This window comes from Microcaecilia unicolor, chromosome 4 (genome assembly GCF_901765095.1).
Source record: "Microcaecilia unicolor chromosome 4, aMicUni1.1, whole genome shotgun sequence".
Classification (NCBI taxonomy): Eukaryota; Metazoa; Chordata; class Amphibia; order Gymnophiona; family Siphonopidae; genus Microcaecilia; species Microcaecilia unicolor.
The window spans coordinates 100064426-100087006 of NC_044034.1; the positions used below are offsets into that span (position 1 = coordinate 100064426).

The 22581-nt window shown below is 42.2% G+C and overlaps 1 protein-coding gene across 1 annotated transcript in view; it reads right to left on the bottom strand.

Moving 5' to 3' along the window:
* TNFSF11 (TNF superfamily member 11) overlaps window positions 1–22581 on the bottom strand; it is a 106643-nt gene that overhangs the window by 66206 nt on the left and 17856 nt on the right. The window contains exon 2 of the mRNA XM_030200542.1: window positions 18273–18428. Within this exon, the coding sequence (XP_030056402.1) occupies window positions 18273–18428 (156 nt within the window). The remainder of the gene's footprint in view (window positions 1–18272; window positions 18429–22581) is intronic.

The following is a 22581-nucleotide window of genomic DNA, read 5'->3' on the forward strand; positions in this document are numbered from 1 at the left end:
TGCACTAGGAATGCTGGCCCCTCCCACGACCAAATGTCTTGATTTGGCCGGGTTTGAGATGGCTGGCATCGGTTTCCATTATCAGCAAAAAACGATACTGGCCATCTCAAACATTTGGCTGGCCCCAACCGTATTATCGAAACGAAAGATGGCCGGCCATCTTTTTCAATAATACGGTTCGAGACCACCCTTTGCGGCACCGGTCATATAGATGGCCGCCCATATAGATGGCTGGCGCCGTTCGATTATGCCCCTCAGTGTAAACTTGCATCAGCATACCAAAAAGGTACACCCACTTACTCCTGGTCTATGGTAGGTGTAAGTGGGGACATATAAATGCACCAGTCAACACACTCAACTTAGATTATTCTAAAAGCTGCATGAATTGATTGTTGATACACCCATGTCCTGCCCATGCTCCTCCCACACTTATGCCCCCTTCCTAATTGCAGCTATTCTCCAGATTCTCTATAGGGCGCCTAAATTTTGGTGCGGATCCATGGTGCGAATGCAAACAAATTTGTTAATGAACCATTAATCAATTGACCTTAATTACTGAAGTTAATTGACTCTAGTTTGGTTTTGCACATGCATCTGTCTGTGTGCTATTCTTTAACACCATCAAACTCAGGTATACTTATAAAGTATCACATACCATGTAAAATGAGTTTATCTTGTTGGGCAGACTGGATGGACCGTACAGGTCTTTATCTGCCGTCATTTACTATGTTACTATGTTACCAGGCATCTAAATTACATACCCTCAGATTCTATATATGGCATCTGAAATTCCTTGCAGAAATCGAGGCATATTCTATTACAATGAACATAACTTAATTGGTTAACTAACATTTATATCGACTGTTTTAGAAGTATACATATGTATTTTTCCTGAAAATGTCAAGAATTCAGTATTTGTCAGTTTCACTTTTGAGCAGTGGAATTGCCACCGGTGGGCCAAAGCCCATCCACTTTGGGCCCAGACCCTCCTACAATCGGTGCTCCTTTGGTGTGGCTGGCAGAGATCTCCAAGCCTCACTAGCCAAAGAACTCTTCTCAGTTGGAACTCTTGTAACCTGGGCAGCCAGCGACAGTGTCCCCCAAGCCACTGCCAGCCCCCATCCTCCCTTCGTGAATGCTCAGTTTTCACACATGCAAGAAATTGAGCATGCACAGGGTCCAGCAGAAACACTGTTGCCAGCTGCCCAGGTTGCAAGATTTCTGGCCAGGAAGAAGTCATCAGCTGGCAGGGCTTGGGGATCCTCGTCATCTCAGGTTATTTCTATTTTTAGTTTGGTGAGGTGCCAGGAGTGGTACAGGGTAGAGACAAAATTTGGGGCTCACTTTGGGCTTAGACCCACCCTAAATTATCCATATGGCTATGCCATTGTTTTTGAGGGAGACATCAGTCACTGGGGGATTAAGGAGGCAGTCTCTCCTACTTTCTCTTTTAGAGCTCTGTTCAATACAAACACTTTTCTGACCTAGACATCCCTGGAGCAGGTGTAAATCATGTCCTTTTTGGACACAGATGTGCATTCCCCTTCTGAAATGGGAGTACATGTTCATTTTTTAGACCCACCCTAATTCAGCCCAAAACACACCTGGACTATACTCCTTTGCCATATACATGTTTGAGTTTTAGATGGCTTTTTAAAAATCGTGATTTAGACTTCTCTGCAATATAATTGTCTAAATGCTAGTTTATGGGCTATGGGGTCTGTTTGAATTGGTGGTTATAAAAACTTCAGATGCTTGTCTACAACAAGGCTGATATTCAGTGAGACCTATCAGGTTAAAGTTAGCTGAATAATTTGTTTTAAAAGTATTTCCATCGAGTGTCCCCTGGTCTTTGTACTTTTTGAAAGAGTGAAAAATCAATTCACTTCAATCCGTTTTACACCATTCAGGATTTTATAGACCTCAATCATATCCCCCCTCAGCCGTTTCTTTTCCAAGATGAAGAGCCCTAACCTCAGTGGTGGGCTCACCCGGAAAGGGGGACGGGCCCAGGGGGTGTTTGCCGTGTGCCCGGCTTTGTCTCTCGGCGGCCCTGCCTAACCTCTTTAGCTTTTCCTGATATGGGAGGAGTTCCATCCCCTTTATCATTCTGGTTGCTCTTCTTTGAACCTTTTCTAATGCCGATATATATCTTTTTTAAGATATGGAGACCATATGCAATACTCAAGGTGAGGTCGCACCATGGAGTGATATAGAGGCATTATAATATGCTTGGTCTTATTTTGCATCCCTTTTCCTAATAATTCCTAGCATCCCGTTTGCTTTTCTGGCCACTGCCGCATACTGGGCAGAAGAGTTTATGCATTTCAACCTGATCTTTGGCGCACACAAATATTCTGGATGAATTTTTGTACATATGCATGTATTCTAAAAAAATATGTACATAAATGCACACTTCCTCATCTTTAATCTACTGCAGATTTCCCACCAGATCTGGGGAAAATATGAAGCTGCTCTTTAAAAATCAAAAATATGATAGAAAATCTGTTAAGCAAATGAAATTGCTTCAGATTTTCCAAAGGTCCAGAACAATTTTCTGAAAATAAGGTATGCCTGAAAACCCACTCAAACTTGCATAAAATAAGTTTTCAGTCTTTAAGAATTCCTAATGAGGGCATCAGGTTATCCTTTCTGTCTGTGACCTTGTTTCAGTAGACAGACCAGCAAACAGACTGAGCTGAAAATGTTATTTAAACATTCTGGGGAGGGAATCATTTGCTTAGTTTCCCTTCCTTTTTCTTTTCTGATATTCTAGTTATTAGAGCATGCTATTGTTTTTAGATGAGCAAGCAAAAGGTTTTATCCCCGGATTCTACACAGCGAGCCTAGAGATCTGCGCCAAAATCCAGGCATATTCTATAACAATGCACATAACTTAATTGGCTTAACAAGTTAATCAGTGTTGATAACGGCTCTTAACAAGCAATAATGAGCACTAATTGGCACTAATTAGAATTTACGCGCACAACTTGCTAAGTGCATTCTGTAATGCAATACGCCTAACTACTACTACTACTACTATTTAGCATTTCTATAGCGCTACAAGGCATACGCAGCGCTGCACAAACATAGAAGAAAGACAGTCCCTGCTCAAAGAGCTTACAATCTAAGTTCTAATGTATGCAGGCAAAAAGGGGCATGGTTATGAGTGGGGAAATGAAAATTTTATGGGCATTCCAAAATTTACACACGTAGTTATAGAATAAGGCCCAGTGAGCCTAAATCTATGAGCCGGGATTTACGCCCCATTTTCATTAGTATAAATGGAGGTGCATGGTTTTATGTGCTGAGATATCAACTAAGGATATTCTATATACCATGCCTAAATCTAGGTGCTGCCTATAGAATACACTTAGCACTGATTTTTTTAGGCACCATATATAGAATCTCCCCCTATATGCCTAATCGGTGTGTAATTAAACCAGAGACTGCATGGGAAAGTTCATTAGCCCTTATTATGAAAAATGTATAACTTCCACATTATGAAGACCTGGTGAGCGTACACAATCTTAGGGGCCCTTTTGCAAAGCTGCAGTAGCTAGTACCACACACTTAGGGACTTGATTACTAAGGTGAGCTAGCATTTTTAGCACACACTAATGCTAGAGGCACCCATATATTCCTATGGTTGTCTCTAGCATCACTGCACGCTAAAAATACTAGCACTCCTATAGCATGGCTTAGTAAGCAGGGCATTAACCACAGCTTAAAATGGTGCACCATGAGATGCACTCAGGTGTCCTGAGGTAACTGCCAAAGCAGTGTGCTAACCATGTGCTAAAAAATATTTTTCCTGGAGGGGCATGTCCGGGGTTTGGAGAGAGGGTGTTCCTGTACTAATCTGTTAGTACAGCTATATTACTGTGTGCTGATTAGCACAGGATTACCAAGTGAGCCCTTACCGCCTACAAAATAAGTGTCATTAAGTGTTCACATGGTAATATTTTTAATGGCCACATGCTGATGTCTTCACATGTGTTGAGACAATCAGTTAATGAGCTAGTAGCTTTATATGGAGGAAAAAGGTCTCAAAATACCTGCCTGCCCAAATAAATGAATGGATCATAAGGCGTATTTCAGGCTAAAATCATCGACCTAAAAAACCTCCTGCAATAGGGTTGTCTGGTTTGAAGTAATTTTTCGTCGCATGCTAATGTCAACATTAGTCATTAAAAAAATGGAAAATCCGCCATTTTACTGCTGTGGTAAAAATGGACTTAGCGAGTAGGAAAAACCTGTGCAAGGCCACGCTAAGGCCGCTTTTTATCTCCGCTTAGCAAAAGGAACCCTTAATTTGTTTATTCATCTGAAAAATCACTGAGGGGCTCATTTACTAAGCCATGGTAACATTTTTGGCTCGCAGTAGAAATCAGCTGGCAGTAGACACCGAGACATCCATTATTTTCCTATGGGTATCTCGGCGATTACTGCTAGCTGATCTCTACCATGATCTAAAAGCACTACTTTGGCTTAGTAAATGACCCCCTGAATTTCCATCTATACAAATTCTGAAAGATTTGCACATCTCTATTCACTAGGAAACTAGCAGAAATCATCAAGATCAGATCTAATGAATGGAGCGACTCTCCATATTAGATAGATTAATAACTAATGTTAAAAATGAAAAATTATTTTTAGTCTCTTGTAGAGTTCTGCCATTAATCCTTTACATTTTTTAAACTTTTTATTTATAGACTTTTAGATACAATTAGAAGATTAACTTGCATTAATACAGTCAAATCAATCCATGTAAATAAACAAGGCAAACAAATATATACAAAATTACAGATAATCCCCCGGATTCTTTATAGCGTGCCTAGAGATCAGTGCCAAAATTGGCGCAGATTCTATAACAATGCTCATAATTTAACAAGCTAATGAGCGCTGATAATAGCTCTTAACATTCTATAATGAACACTAATTGGCACTGATTAGAATTTAGAATACGCTTAGTCGATTTTTTTTTTTAGGCACCATATATAGAATCTCCCCCAATAAGATTTAAGACCAAATGAGGGGGGAAAGGATCCCAAAGAAACAGTGCACATTTAAGACCTCAATAAGTAAATCACACAAAAAAGCCCAAAACTAACAACCAGAGATCCATTATACAGTGTTTTGGGTTTTTTTTTACAGGAGAAAGATGCACAAGACTACCCAACATGGTAACAAGGAAGAAGAAAGAGAAGTACTAGAGGAAATCTGGGCTGCCCTGTTTTCCAAAAACAACTTCAATTGTATTGGGTCATAGAAAAAGTACTTATGATTTTGATACTTAATCACTCATACACAAGAAAGTGCAACAAAATGTTGTGTCGTTAGAAATTACTGGCTCTTTCAAAGAAAGAAAGGGTCTATGTCTTTCCTGAGAAGCTCTTGAAATATCTGGAAAGACAGAAGTTGCTCAGCCCAAAAAAGAGGCAGTTCTATATTTAAAGAAAGGCTTCTGTGTGCAAACTTTGTTAGGTTCCAGAGCAAAAGTTACCAAGAGTGTCCCAAGAGTCACAGGCTCCAATTGAGAATCTTCCAATAATGCAGTAACATTAAGGCTGTCCTCTGAAACCACCTCCAAACTCTGATCCAATTTATTTTTCCCCCACAGATTTAATAGGTAAATAGAAAGCTCTAGTGACTGGGGGAATAGTTTCTGGAGTTGCCTTAAGTACTTCTATATAATAGCATCTTATATGGAGGAACCACATCACTCTTAGGAAAATTCAAGAATCGTAAATTCAGACTTTTAGTAAAATTTTCAAATGTTTCCTGTTTTCTCCGAAGGGCAAACAGATCTTTAATAAAAATGCTGTTGAAGTTCTCAGTCTCAGTTATTTGATTTTTTAACAGTTGTTTTCATTATCTAGCTTCACACATTTCCCCTCCACCACTTTGACCCATTGGAAAACTTGAGCAGCCTGACTCAAAACTATCAATTCATGAAGCCAAAGATGCTTCTATCTTTTATTAGGCAGTGCATATTAAATCTAAAGTCACCACTGGAGGCTTAGCAACAACTACTGGTTGGTATGGTGCAAATTCCCCCTGAAGGGCCTCACCACCATTCAAGGGTCCTCCTCCGGAATCCTCAGATGTCATTGAAATAATGGTCACCTCCACCATCATGCTCCTCTGCTCCAACAAACAGGCTGCTATCTTGACAGGAAAGACTCCAATTGAAGAGGCATCAGTGAGCTGTTCCAGAACCTTGCCACCTGAAGCAAGCACTCTGGACCGCTGAACTTCCAGTCTAGATACTGATGCTGCTCCATGCACAGGAGGAGGCAAATGCAACTCAAGACTCAGCATGGTGTCGTTATCACTGAGGGAAGGCAGGCCCTGAGTCAGCCCTTCATCTCACCCCAATACTACTCCAGCCACAACAGGACAGGAAGCCACTGCAAATGATTTGGGCAAGGTGAGTCCCCTTCAGGTTCAGGGTATTACACTATGTTTTACCTGGCCCTTGTATTTCCCCATCAAAGCAGAGAAGACTGAAGGAGCTCCACACCCGCATATCTCTCAGGGAGCCATCATGGATCCACCCCCTGCCCCCACACTACTCCTTTAAATGCTACACTATTTAACTTTCTTCACTGCCCCAAGATCACCATACAGCATCTTTGTTGCAGTGATAATGAAATTTATTTTTGTACAAATGTATGCAACATCATAAAATTGTGCATATAACCAAAGTTACCTATTTTTTACTTCTGCATGCATGTATTTAATTGTGCAATATGATATTTTGACTCAAGGTTATTTTTGCTTACAATGCCATCATGAACAGAGGCAATAAATCCAAAAGCCTAACACTCCACAAAAACACAATATGGAGGCAAATTCTCAATGTCCCTCCATACTGAGCAATAATGATGGGGATTCGATATTTTTCTCATAGAAAACTATTTTTCATGCAAAAAATGTATATCCTTTCAATTCAACTTGCTTCAGATATCACAAGCTTTAAATCAGACTAGTCACCAACAGAAGGAACATACGCTGGGGGTGGATATGAGCTTAGTTAGAGAGTCAATTTTTTAAAACATGTTACCCAAAGGCAACAGCAGAATTTCTTCATAAATAGCTGCAACATGGCGCAGTAGTACCACAGGCAGCCATTACATATGCTACCAAATAATGCAAACCATTTCAATACTCAAGGCCAGCTCAACCATTCGGAAGACTAGGTGGTCACCTAGGACAGCAGCTTCTGGGGGAGGGGGGGAGCAAACAGCTGTAGTCAAAGCAAAATACTAAAGCATACGCACACACCACCACCACCACCACAAGAACAAAACTTAACATTTAAAAGCACAATGTCCTGAGGGGGGCTGATTAGGGTCCTGAAAGATAACAGGAGTAGGCATTAGGCTGAAGGTTTCCCTAGGGCACCCCATACTCTTCCACCAGCCCTGTCAATTCTGTACTGTAAGCATAAAGCAAAAATATTCTTATACCCAAAAAGAGAATAGAAATAGCAGTATTTATACTTTTCGCTGTATATACTGCTCTTTTTTTGTTCTCTCAACAGCTTTTGACAAAAAGCTATTTTTCCAAGAGTCTGCATGCTCAGGGCTTGAGGTTTGGTGGCAGAATGTCTGTGTCATCACCAGGACGCATCCATGGTACAAAGCACCATGGATGCCCGCCTTTTGCTTTCCACGGCATGCTGAATAATTAAACCACACCACAAACGCCACAAAACTACCCTGCTTGGCCAGACTTCATAAGCTTGACCAGCTGAAGTGAAAATAATGATAATAACAAGCTTACACAAGATAAACCCAGTGCAAAGTAGTTTCTGGAATCTAATAGAGAATTCAATGAAACCAGTTTACCAAGCACAGTGACAACCACAGGGGGCCTTGGGGGGCCTTGGGGGCCTTCCCCCCCCCCCCCCCGATTTGGGTTCAGGCCCCCAAAATTTGCTGGTTTAGCTGATGGGGGTCCCCGAGCCCCACTAGCAGAAGCTTTCCTGCAGCGATAATCGCCACCCTTCTGCCTGCCCTGCTTCCCCTTCCCTCACGCGCAGGCTTGGTTTTAATGAAATTGAGCATACGTGAGCTTTGCGCATGCTCAATTTCACTAAAATCGGGCATGCACACCAGGGCAGGAAGCAGGGCAGGCAGAGCGGTGCTGAGTATCCTCTGACCAAGGAATTTGCTTGCTGTAATAGAACACAGATGGCTAATGTTTATGTAAAATGTGCTGATCAGCTACAAATTGGGATATACAGTACTGTTGTAACTAATAAGCTCTTGGAATCTGATTTGTCAATAAACATCAGCATGTTAGATACTTGCTTGCGATTATTTTGCCCTGCATTCTGTTACTATAATCTGTTCGGATAGAATATATACATTGTGGGTTGGCATACTTACTCGCTGCAAGGCTTTCCAGGGGTCAGAACAGAACAAAACAGCAATAAGCATATGTACATTTCTGCCTGTTGAAGCACATGATTCTCATGTGTAAACTGCAATATATGGGTGAGCTCTGCATGGTGCACCAATAGTACACACCTGCTTAATTTACATTTGTTAATTTCCAAACAATAATTTTGAAAGGTATATCAACCAGATCAACTGCCAAATGGCCTGGAGCACATTGTGCCCTATTTTGATGTACCTCCCTTAAAGTAAATAAGAGAAAGAGCTAAAGAAACCAGGATATGGAGCTGGTTACCCACTGCCTGATATAGCGACTCCATGCAAACCAGATCCTAAATCTGATTATTTTGGCATGATGTATTTTATTGTTCTCATCTCAATGTAATGGTCATCTACCAAAATAAACATACCCAGTAAGGCTGACTCAGTGATCATTTCTCATTACTCTTTCACTTATCTGAGTTTCTGTAAACTTTGCTAGCAGGCTTCTTATATAGTAGAATCTCGGTCTGCTATGGGTGATTAATCACAAAGGTATATAGCACAGTTCAGAGGTGCACTGTGTTTGAACAAACCAATGCAAGATATTACTACTACTGAGAAACTGATGCTACCCAGCCTGTAACACATGAGTGCAAAAACTGCTGGGTAGAAAGCCGGGAACACATGATTCATGCTCTTCAGTCAAAATCATACATTACTAATCATCGCTGTACCACCAAATGACTTCAGGATACAGAAAGTTCTGCCGCTTACCCTTTACTCCATATCCATTCTTTTTCTGCAGCATTCACTCAAAGGGACAGTGGCAAGGTTGGAAAAATCGGAAATCACGAATCGCTGGCCACCGTGTTGCAGCCAAGATATGGAAATTGAGGGAACAAATTTGCCCACTCTCCTAAGCACTTCCATTTAGTTGTTTCAGTTATGGCATTTGTTCAGTACCTAGTCCAGCTGCTGATGTCTACTGTAGTGACCCCCCCCCCCCCCAAGCCTCCAAACCTTTATTCCAAACCACAGCAAAAAAGGTAAAATAAATACAGGACATAACTAAATCAATGAATATAAAAGTGAATACAAACAACAAGACAGAAATGCTCAAATCCCCATGTTATTAAGCCATCCCACGACTTAGTAAAAGGGCCCCTTTGGACGCAACCAATTAGACCTGCCAAAGGTTGGTGTGAATGCTTGCATCCAACTCAGACGTTAGGCACACAAATGCAGGTATTCCATAGCATTGTGACTAATTTCTGGGAATGCATCTGACCCGCCCATGCCCCTCCCAGAGCCACGCCCCCTTTGGAGTTTCATGCAAATCTCTCATGAATATTCATTATGGATATCCTGAAAACCTGACCGGCTGGAGTGCCTCCAGGACCAGGTTTGGGAACCACTGAGTTATACTGTTGGCAGTGTTATTTCTTCTGATGTCAATCGTTCAGAGCCCTGGCAAATGATCTATTGAGCCAAAATTCCAATCAATAAATAAATGCCAAAATAAAACCTTTGCCAGTAAATGTAGATCTTGCTTTAAAATGGACAGAAACTCATCTCCAGCATATGCTGTTGCATGCTAAAAGACTGCTATGTATGTTCTGCTATGACTCTTGTGAATGCCAAAGGCTAGTTGCTGCAAAATAACCACTGTTCCAATCACTTAGCAGATCTGTTTCACACCATGGGAAGCCGAGACCCTGCACATTTAGTTCTGCCACCTCCTTGCTTTAGCCCAGCCTGGGGAAACAAGAACCCATATATCAGGGCTGCTCAACATGCAGCGAACCCACCACCAAGCCTGCCTGACTAATCGCTTAATGTGTTCAGTCATGGGCTGTCGAGAAATGACTTCATTTAACAACAATAAAAGCAGCAATTAGAACTTGTGGTGTGGTTTCTGACTCATGGAGTTAATTCGGTACAAGTCTCGCTGAATATTGAACAACGGCACTCAAAATACCAGTGTAGATGACTTCTGTTAACTGCTTTGAACTCTGTGCCTTATGATGCTGATATGTAAGAATAAATAATGTTTCACCATAGAGGTTGCATGTTCTTGTACTGCAAATGGGGTACAGCATTGGCAAAACAATATGCTAATTTCCTAAACAGTTCAGCCACTACATACAGATTATAAGATTTACCAGTTTTCTATGTCTCAGATATTAAACGCAGCAGTAATTTTCTTCCAAAAGGGGAAGAGTGCAATGACAAAACAGACTGGGATGTAGGCAAGGTACTCAAGAATAAGAACTATCAAATGCTAATGACAAGAGATGTAGGGAAACTCTATAAATGGCGCTTAAATCTGTGTGCCCAAATTTGCATGCACAATTTAATTAACAAGCCTATTAGTGCCAATAACTGGGCACTAATTGGCAACCATTTTGGATATACACGTGCACCTTGCTAAATTCTATTCTATAAAGACATGCGTGTAAACTCTTTAGTGCACAGTTGAAAAGGAGGTGTGGCCATGGGCAGCTCAGGGGTGTTCACTATTATAGAATTTGCGGGATCTGCATCTAATTTAGGTGCAGGGATTTACACCAGGGTTCAACTGGTGTAATTCCTCACGCCTAAAAGTTGGACATGGATTCCAGCCTACACACTATCCTATAAATGGCACCCGATGTGGGGCACTGTTTATAGAATAGCGCTAAGCAAACATTTTTCAATTATGAAATTTAGGCGCCATTTACTGAATTTAGTCTATAACGTTTTCATGGGAGGATTTTAGCATCTCATGAAGACCAATAATCTGTAAAACACTGATGCAACGGTTTGACTCAGTGCATATTTGGTAAATAGAAAGATGTGACTTTTCTTGGTATGACAAAAGAAATATTAAAAGATATAGTTCTCCAGGAATGTTTTGTTTTCCCTATATGTTAAAGTGTCTTGGATCAGCATATAACAGTGATACCAGATCTCCCCTCTGTGTTATCCTGTATTTCCTTGCTCAAATTAAATAGTATTGCAATTTTCTTGGGTTTTTTTGTTTGTTTCAATTGTATTGCAAAATACTTTGCTGTACTTATCAAGAAAAGTATAGGGATATAGGGAGAGAAAAGATCCTCAAGTAGATAGCAATGTAGTCAGAGACCAAAACTATGTGACAAATTTTTTACCAAAAAGGCAACTTATGACAAGATAGTATGTTAAAAAACAAAAAGCAGAGAGGAAAATCCTCACGCAAAGTGAAGACAATAAAAACAAAAAAGTGAGGACAAGTGTGGAAGCAATCTGAAAAACTTTACTGATTATCAAAAAACCCCTGATGCAGGCTTTGATGTCGAAACACGGCCGTGTCGGGTCGTTTTTTTATAATCAATAAAGTTTTTCAGATTGCTTCCACACTTGTCCTCACTTTTTTGTTTTTATTGAAGATAATATGTTATGCAGCTCTGTTCCGTTGAAATAAACTGTGGGATTCCAGATCTTTGCCAAAATCCAGGCATATTCTATAACAATGCACATAACTAGCTTAACAAGCTAATCAGCATTGATAACAGCACTTAACAAGCAATAATGGGCACTAATTGGCAATAATTAAAATTTACACACACAACTCGCTAAGCATATTCTATCTTTGGCCGCTATAACTTAGCCGATCAGCCAATGAATAAAAGCTTAACCGGCTATTTTCATAGCAACCAAAAAAAAATCCCTAAAACCCGGAAATTCAATGCGGATGCGGCCCAGGTTTGAAGACCGACCGCTGGGATATCAACTAAGCATATTCTATATACTGCGCTTAAATCTAGGTGCCGCTTACAGAATGCGCTTAGGTGGAAATGTTTACCATGTGGATTTTTTTTTAGGTGCCTTATATAGAATCTAGCCCATAATACTGTACATCAGTGCTAAACTAACCTTTTTTTACCCACTTTAAATCCAATCTTGCTGCCACCACTTTCTTGGATCCTAAATTTAAAAGTTTGGTATAATTTTGAGACTACATTTAGGCCCTCAACCCTAGTAAATTTTCAAAGTTAGATGTATAAACCCTTTGCATATCAGCCTTGAAGACAGAGGAGATGACAGAAGTTTCTAGAATCATGAGTTGGTTGGAACAGTTTCACCTTTCAGACAACAGTAGGACAAGAAGAGATCTAGGAAACTGACAAGCAAAAGATTAAAAACAAATTGTAGAAAGTATTTTTCACACAGCGCATAATTAAGCTATAGAATCTGTTGCTGGAGGACATGATCAAAATATCTAGTATAGCAAGGTACAAAACACGTTTGGACAAGTTCCTGGAGAGTGGAATGATCTCCCCCCACCACCACCTCACTTCATGCAAAAACATCCTTTCCTAAATTTAAGGCCTCTATAAAGATTCACTATTTTCAGTCAACTTTTAACAGATCCATATTTCACCAGTTCTAAAATCTTTGCTTTGGCTACCTATCGAATATTGTATTAAATTCAAAATCTTGCTCTTAGTCTTTAAGATTTTAACTGGTCAGTATCAGAAATATTAGCAGCTAAATTACATGTGTATTAGCCTTTGAGAACCCTGAGACATGCACAACAACTGTACGTAGATATATCTTCATTTCGGGTAGTACCGAGACTTAAGAAAATAAAGGAGGTAAAACAGTTTAAATGAGAATTAAAGACCTATTTTTTCATGCAAGCATATGGAGTTGAACATGATCAGGATTGAGAAGGCAGAAATAATTAGACTGAGTGATGAGATTGGAGCCTTATAATTTTCATGTTGATTGTTTGAATTTTATTTTAATGAGTTTCTAATGTTATGCTAGCCTTGATTTATGTACATTTTGTAAACTGCTGAGAACTTTTGGATTGTGCGATATAGGACATTTTAAATAAATAAATAAATGCTTTTGTGCCCAAATGCTACTTTCTTTGGGGCACTCCCCTTGTCCTGTGGCTGAATGTTTCTGTTCTGTTGATATTTCTTTTTTTATCTTTATAAACTGCCTTGACCTGCCAATCAGACTAGGTGGCATATCAAGCTTGTATATAATAAACATAAATAAACATAAGTGCTTCTTTTTTTAAATGCTGGAGGGCAGGAGAAACAAACTCTTAAATTTTGAATCTGTCCACAATTGATCCTTTTAGTAAAAAAAAAAAAAAGAGCTAGGGACATTCCAGGGCTGGGGCTTAAATCTGTCTAGAAAATTCGCTGTGTCCAGATTTGTTTACTGGTTTGAGGACTGAACAAACCGTAGTCCTAATTTTAAACAGATAAGTTATCCAGTTAAGTTAGGACCACATGTTCATCAGTCCTACCTAAATGATAGCTCCAGTGAACATGGGGCATAAAGATAAGTCGATATATTGTCCACATATTTTTATATGGCTGCTGATGTTTTCAATATTGTCCCCTTTACAAGGGGGTCCTTTTACTAAAATGTGCTAAAATATAGGCTTAGCGCATTTTAATGTGACTTTCCTACACCCTAATCTCATATTTAAGGCACCAGTATTTTAAGGATTATTTTGTAAACCATTTCAATTTGGTTCAATGAGAAGCAGTATAGTAAACCTAATAAATGATAAACAAAGGATTTAAGCACCTAACTGCCATAAATTGAGTACCACCATTTAGACCAGCTCCACCCTGCAGTGGCAAAAGGAAGCAACAACCTATTTTTACTAAAACACTTGTTTCCTTTTGCCATTGCAGGGCAGAGCGTTTGGCAGGTGTAAATGCTCACACAAAGTTAGGTGCAAAGTAGTGAATTCTATATATGACGCCAAAAAAAATTGATGCTGAAAAAAAAGCATTATTCTATAAGCCACACTTAAAGGGCCTCTTTTACAAAACAGCAGTAAGCCCAACGCAGCATCCAAGCTGTAGTTCCCACCCCAGCGCACCATCATATCTGGCGCTATAAAAATATATTTATTTTTGTAGCGCCGGTGTGTACCAGGCGGTAATCGGGTAGTGCCACGCTGCCCTGCTACCGACGGGTTAGCGCAGGAGCCCTTACCGCCACCTCAATGGGTGGCAGTAAGAGCTTCCCCCGCCCCCCACGAAATGGCCGCATGGCAAGTGCTTCACTTGACACATGGCCATTTCCTCAAAAAATAAAAGACTTACCTTTTACCCACTGCGGTAAAAGGGGGCCTCGGCGTGCTTCACAACCAAGTGCAGGCCCTCTTTTGCCGCAGCTTCGTAAAAGGGGCCCAAAGTTAGGTACCTAGAATAGTGCTTATGCCCAGGCTGTACTGAAACGTGGTGCAAATGTATGCACCTAAATTAAGCAGATATGCCCCGTATACGTGTAAACGCCAGGGGCGTAGCCAGATTTCGGCAGGAGAGGGGTCCAGCACCCGAGGTGAGGGGGCACATTTTAGCCCCCCATGGCACCGTCGACCCCCCCCCCCCCACCATTGCCGACACACCCCACCATTGCTGACACTCTCCCCGCCGCCACCACCACCACCAACAACAACTTTGACCCCCCCCCCCCCCCCTGCTGACGACCCTCTCGACCCCCCTCCTGCTGCCATCGCCTACCTTTGCTGGCAGGGGATCCCAACCCCCACCAGCCGAGGTCCTCTTCTTGTTTCTGAGTCTGACGTCCTGCACGTTGTACGTGCAGGACGTCAGACTCACAGAAACAGAATGAAGCCTTGCAGATCGCAAGGCTTCGTTCTGTTTTTGTTCTGTTTCTGAGTCTGACATCCTGCACAGGACGTCAGACTCAGAAACAGAACGAATGAAGAAGAGGATCTCGGCTGGCGGGGGTTGGGGTCCCCCGCCAGCAAAGGTAGGTGACGGCGGATTGGCGGCGGGAGGGGGTGGTCAAGAGGGTCATTGGCAGGGGGTCCCAGGGTCAAATCTACAGGGGCCCAGGCCCCCGTGGCCCCACGTAGCTATGCCCCTGGTAAACGCTAAGAACATCCCTGTTCCACCCATGACCCTCCCATTTCCATACTTGCTTGTAAAATTTAGCCACAGATCTCATACCTAAATTTATGCACATAAGTTCATTAAATCGAATTAGTGCCAATAATTGCTAAAAGCCAATTATTGGCCCTAATTAGTCCGTTATTCAATTAAATTGCACACAATTTTTGGCAACTTTTATAGAATTAGGGGTAAAATGTACACTAAGGTAATATTCTGTATAGGTCAATCTGCACGGAGCATGCAGTCATCCTGGTGTGTAACTTTGGGAAAACAAAAAAAAACAGCACCACAGGCCTTTAAAAATGGAACACAGTTCTTTAATGAATGACCCTTGACAAAAAGACCCGACACGGGCCGTGTTTCGGTGACTAGCACCTGAATCAGGGGTCACAGTGATGACGTGGAAAACTTGGGGAATAACTAATATATTCCTCTACAATATATTCCTTACCTCATGTCTCATATAGTAAAAGCTAAAAAGCAACAAGGCACTTTCACTTTCTGTATCCAAACTATATTCGAGTTATTCCCCAAGTTTTCCACGTCATCACTGTGACCCCTGACACAGGTGCTAGTCACCGAAACACGGCCCATGTCGGGTCTTTTTGTCAAGGCTCATTCATTAAAGAACTGTGTTCCATTTTTAAAGGCCCATGGTGCTGTTTTTTTTGTTTGGACTTTAGTTTGTACTTCGTTCCTTCTCTTTTGTTATAGCCTAACTTTGGGCACCATTTATCAAATTCTTCCCTGACTGGGTAATGCAGAGTAACATGGAAGCACTTAGCACTTCCTATTTCACCTCCTAAATACTGAAGAAGTACTCTGCACGTTAATGGAAAAAATTAACCCAAGGCCTGCAAATTTTTTAAAAATGTGCTTACCCCCAAATTCTGTATATGGTGTCTTAAGTTGTGCGTGCTAATTTGACCGCATGGCCAAATTGTGCGCATGACTTAATTGATTAACAAGCCAATCCGCACCAATAATTGATACTTAACCAATTAGCAGCACTAATTGGCTTTATTTAGAATTTACGTGCACAACTTTCTAGGCGTATTCTCTAATGCAGTGCGTATACATTCTAATGCGCACAGTCAAAAAGGGGGCATAGCTATGGGTGTTTCAAAAAACTATGCGCTATTATAGAATACGCCCGATGTGCACCTAACTTAGGCACAGGTATTTAGGCCTGGTTTTAGGTGACCTAAATGGGTGTGCCTAAATTTTAGTTGAAAGAACAGCATGTGAACGTATTCTATAAACTATGCCTAACTTTAGGTGTAATTGGCAGAATCATGCTAACTGTGTGGTTTTATGGCGCAAATTTTTACATAGAATTTCCCCCTTAGTGTGCTGAGAAAGTTCCATGTTAAAATGCACTAATTCCATTTCTTAACGCGGTTTATTAAAAAGTCACGTGTTCAGTATAGGGTGGGAGCAGTAGCGTAGCCAGCGATTAATTTTTGCGTGGGCCTGGAGGTGGACTGGGTGGGCACAGACCTCTTTCCTCTCCACCGTCCACCCCCGCCCGCCGCCACATTTTGTGTCCACCCGCGACCGCCCCGCCCGTGACAGCCCCCTGCACTGACCTGAAGCGCGTTCTCCCTCCAATCCAGCACCGGCGAACATAGCCAGCCTTCTACCACGTCCAGCGCGCGTCGGAGCTTCTTCTCAGGTGTGTCCCGCCTACTCTGCAACTTCCTGCTGGACGTGGTAGAAGGCTGGCTATGATCGCCGGTGCTGGATTGGAGGGAGAACGCGCTTCAGGTCAGTGCAGGGGGCTGTCTCGGGCGGGGCGGGCCTGGGCCCATCCAGGCCCACCCATGGCTACGCCCCTGGGTGGGAGACCATCTGGTCAGAAGGAGGCAGTTGTTGCACAAGAGAGGAAAACTAGGTATTTGAATTAATCTTATGCATACAATTACAGAGCACAATTGAAGATTTCAGAAGGAAGGAAGTTCCAGGGATTAAAGATTGGGATAAGCTACCAGAATGATATGAGCTCAAAGCCTAACAGATCATAAATGTACAATGAAAACTGGATGAAATACATGAAATTATCTTGAAACAGGCTGCTCAAAGCAATGATGCTCAAAGAAAACAGTTCAAAATAATAAGTAGGTGGATTCTACGCCATCCTTTAAACATACAAGACTGGTTAGGCCTATGAGCTACTCAGTCAGTTGCCTTTTCATGTGCATTGAAAGAGTTGCAAAGTGAACACATTTAGATTCTGGCTCCACCACATATGCAGTGTGTAACACAGCTCACAACTTTGGTCTCTGACAGCAAGTCAGTTTCATGAGCTAAAGAAATATGCAAATTAGCTTGAATCATATCAAATAAATTCGTACATGGGGTCCTACTTAGATACAAGGAACCATAAACCCAAATTTTAAAAATGCTTGTGTGAACTGGTAGCATTAGCATCAGCTCCTACTGCCGCCTATTTTGTAGGTGGTAAGGACACATGTTCTAAACTGCGCTAATAGCACAGCACGCATCAGTGTAGCTGCACTAATTGATTAGTACAGAACACGCTTACTCTCCGCCTCCCCCAGGCACACTTCCCGCACCATAACATTAAAAATATTTTAGCACATGGCCAGCACGTGCACATGGCAAAATTATCACAGGATGCCTCAGCATGCCCTGCGGTACACCATTTTTTGCTGCGGTAAGCATGCATTAATGCTTACTGCAGCTTTGTGAAAGGGCCCTCTAATATCTTCTCAAATTGTGAAAAGAAAAATGTTTATTTGTATTAAAGATGAGGAAGACAAAGTTAGCTTGGATGCAGACATGGTTAACCACAATTGAGGACATCATAAACAAATGCCATGAAACTGGAGAGAGTGACATTTCTTTGGCATAGTGTATGCACAAAAGCACATTGTTAATATTGTCCTCAAAATAAGTAAATCGTGCTTCAGTTTATTTAGTTTTCACCATGAAGAATTGTTACCTTTTCTATAGCGGCTTGAAAAGCCTGTTTTAGTTCACTGCATGCAACGAACTTTGACTCATCTGGTGCTGTGTCTCCTAGATATGAGCTGTGATGAAGCTTTAGAAGTCTCCTCAAGCACTGTAGTTCTTCCTCAAGCATCCTGTTAGGACCCATCTGCAAAACAAAACATTCGGAAAACAATTCATGCAAGCATCAAACAAGTTTTCCGGAAGGTGCTACAGGACAAACAGCTGAAACCTCTTAGATTTCTGCAGGCAATCCCATACAAAACCAGGGATTTTCCTCTGGATGCCCACAAACATCTGCAGCTTTGTAGCAGCTCATCCTCCAGTAATGTAATTTTCCTTCCTACAGTGTATGAAAAGTAACTTCATAGATGTGTTCTTTATCAGCATAAAACACATAGCAATTCATTCTTGTGTTGTCATTTGTTTCATGTTGTTCTACTTTTAATGCTAACATTCAAGCAGGTTGTTGAATATTAAACTATAAAGTGTCTTCTTAAGTCTATTAATTTTAGAACAGACATGGAGGGAGAGGAGCTATTTACTTATTAAATTGTGTTAGGTGTTTAATGTGGCTTTTCAGCGTGATTTTATAAAGTGGGTGCTAACAGTTATGCACTGATTACACAGGGAAATGATTAGACCTGGCATATACACATGTATGTATGCACATATAAGCAAAAATCCCACAATTCCATGAAAGCTATACTGTAAATATGCATGTATCTTCCATAATGCATATTTGAGAGTTGGGTGTTTCAATCAATGTGGAAACTCAAAAGAATAAAACCTTTCTTCCCAAGGGAAATATTTTGCAGACTGGTACAATCAATGGTATTAAGTCAACTTGACTACTGCAATGCAATTTATGCTGGATGCAAAGAACAAATCATTAAAAAAAACTCCAAACTGCACAAAACACGGCAGCCAGACATTTGGAAAAATGAAATATGAAGACTCCAGTCCTCTAAGAGAAAAATTACATTGGCTTCCATTGAGAGAACGTATTGCGTTCAAGGTCTGCATTCTGGTTCATAAGATCATACACGGTGAAGCTCCGGGATATATGTCAGGCCTTATAGACCTACCAACCAGGAATTCTACTAAATTATCACGTATGTTCCTGAATCTCCACTACCCCAACTGCAAAGGACTAAAATATAAATCAACCTATGCAGCCAGTTTCTCTTATATAAGCACGCAAATATGGAATGAATTACCAAAATCAATAAAAACACACAACAAATAATTTCCGAAAATTACTGAAAACTAACTTATTCAGTAAGGCATACCACAAAGATCCATCCTATATTACCAATAACAAAATTTATACAGAACTACACAAAAAGTAACTCTTTATTCCTGATTGTTCAAGTCTAATCTACTACGATTGAAGTTTTATCCAATTATCTTTTATTTCTTATTACGAAAATGAACTTTATTTGGCTAACTAATTCCACTCTGTCACCGCCATATTTTAACTATGTATTTCTCTTTTTTCCGGAATTGGTGATCACCATTACGGAACAATTGTAACCCACATTGAGCCTGCAAATAGGTGGGAAAATGTGGGATACAAATGCTACAAATAAATAAATAAAATAAATAGAGTCTCGGCAGAGGACAAAATTACATGCAATACATATAGAATGCTGTAAGTTACATGCATATCATTTGGAATACAGATGCACACACTTAGACCAGTTCTATTCTATAATCTGTGTTTAAAATTAGGCACGGTTTACGGAATAGCACTTACTCCCGGGACTCATGCCTAACTTTGGCACGGCCATTTGAACCAACTGAAACACGGTGCAAATGTACGCGCCTCACTCTGGCGCATATCCCCTGCATTCTATAAGAATGTGCCTAAATGCTAGCAATGTCCCTGTTCTGCCCATGACCCTCCTATTACCACGCCCCTTTCTTAAACTCCTGCATAAAATTGAGGCACAGATCCTGCACCTAAATTTACACACTTAAGGTCCAATTACATCTAATTAGTGCCAATAATTGCTTGTTAAATAGCCAATTAGTGGCACTAATTAGCTTGTTAGACAAATAGCACATGCAAATTGGATGCATGCTGAAATTTGCACCCGCAATTTTTGGCAACTTTTATAGAATTAGGGGGTAAGTGCTTGTGCCTAAGCACATATATGCAAATAAACCCAATTATGATAGTAATCTGTAAAGGAAAGGGGTTGCCTACTGTCCCCTTGACAGAATAGGTACCATATAGGCATAATGTTTATTTATTAATTTGTACATTTATATAACTCTATATACAAACCACGTTTACCAAGCTAAACATTCAGACATCTTAAAAAGTTTAACAAAAATTACAACTACATACTACCATATGCACTTACAGGGTGCCACATTAACAGTTAAGACAATGAATTTTCTGTTAACACGTCCTAATTGCCATGTTAAACCCCTGAAGGGGGAGGGATAATTCTATAACAATGTGCCTACATTAGGGCACCTATGTGGCACCTTCTCTATAAAAGGAAAAGAGGCGCCCACTTTCCATTATAGAATACTAGTGAAACTGGGTAAACATGTACATATAACTTTCCAGAAAAATTATTGCTTGCACTACATATGCAGAAAAGTGGCACTTCCCCAGTTTTAGTGCACAGCTGTTAAGTGTAATGGGCAATATCAGCATTATCAATGCTGTTTCAATTGTTTTTTAACCTGAAATGGCAGGAAAAAGACATTTTTTCTGTATTATCAATTATGCGCACTATTGCTCCGTAGAGGATCCTTTTACTAAATGCAGTAAAAGGGGCCCTGTGCTAGTGGCGGGGGTCATTTTTGCTGCATGCTTCAGCCCTTTTTACCACAGCAGGTAAAAAAGGCTGGAAATAACTATGGCCATGTGGGGAGAGGGGGACGGAGCTCTTACCACCACCCATTGAGGTGGCAGTATGAGCTCCCATGCGGGTAGTGCAAGGCATTACCTGACTACTAAATACAGGACAGTAAATGGTGCACGCTGGGGCTGGAACTACCATCGTGCCTGCGTTGGGCCGGGGGTAGCTCCAGATTAGCGTGCGGTCAGGGCCGCCGAGAGGGGGGGCAAAATTCCCCAGGCCCGAGCCTCCAAGGGGGACCCGGCGCCAGGGTCAGGCTGCCGGCGCTGCAATTCCCAGTCTCACCTGCCTGCCTCCTCGGCTCCGGGCCCCCTGCAATCGATGCGGCAGTCACAGATCGCCTCCCTTTGGGCCTTCCCTCCCTGTGCCCTGCCCTCGTGGAAACCAGAAGTTACATCAGACGAGGGCGGTACACAGGGAGGGAAGGCCAGAAGAGAGGCGATCTGTGACTGCCGCCTTGAATGCAGGGGGCCCGGAGCCGTGGAGGCAGGCAGGTGAGACCGTGGACTGCAACAATGGGGGCGGCAGCGGTGGGGGGGCAGAAGCAGGGTAGCCTTGCCCCGGGCTCAGCCTAGTCTCTCGGCGGCCCCAGGGCCGTGCCGATGCGGTAAGCGAGGTAAGCGCCGCAGGGGGGCGCCCACCTCTGGAGGGCGCCGCCGCGGTGCTTACCCTCGCCCCGGCGCCCCAGCCCAATCGTGGACTTCTTCAGACTTCCCTGCTGCCCTCACAAGCGTAGCGCTTTTGTGAGGCAGCTCGGGCTCTCCCTCCTTCCTTACTTGGTTCCCGCTCTGGCTCCCCGATCGGCAGCCCCCCCCCCCCCCGCGTGTTTTAACCTTTACTCTCCGACGTGGCAGCGATGTCAATCAATGAAGAACGTAGAACAGACTCGCTTCCAGCTTCTCTCTTCACAGTGTCCCGCCTTCAGCGTCAGCGATGATGCACTTCCTGTTCCCGCGAGGGCGGGACACTGTGTGAAGAGAGAAGTTGGAAGCGAGTCTGTTCTACGTTCTTCATTGATTGACATCGCTGCCACGTCGGAGAGTAAAGGTTAAAACACGCGGGGGGGGGGGGGGGCTGCCGATCGGGGAGCCAGAGCGGGAACCAAGGAAGGAAGGAGGGAGAGCCAGAGCTGCCTCGCAAAAACGCTGCAGCCTGCCACATGTAGGGGGGAGGGCAGGGGAGAGGAGAATTGTTGGCCATGTATGGATGCAGGGCAGGGAGAGAGAAGAAATCACTGGACAGGAGGGGAGAGGGCAGAGCAGGGGAGAGAATTGCTGACATGGATGGATGGAGGGGAGGGCAGGGAAGAGAGGAGAATTGCTGGGCATAGATCGAGGGGACAGGGGAGAGAGGAAATTATCTGGAGATAGATGGAGGAGAGGGCAGGGGAGAACGGAGAGTTCCTGGACATGGATGGAG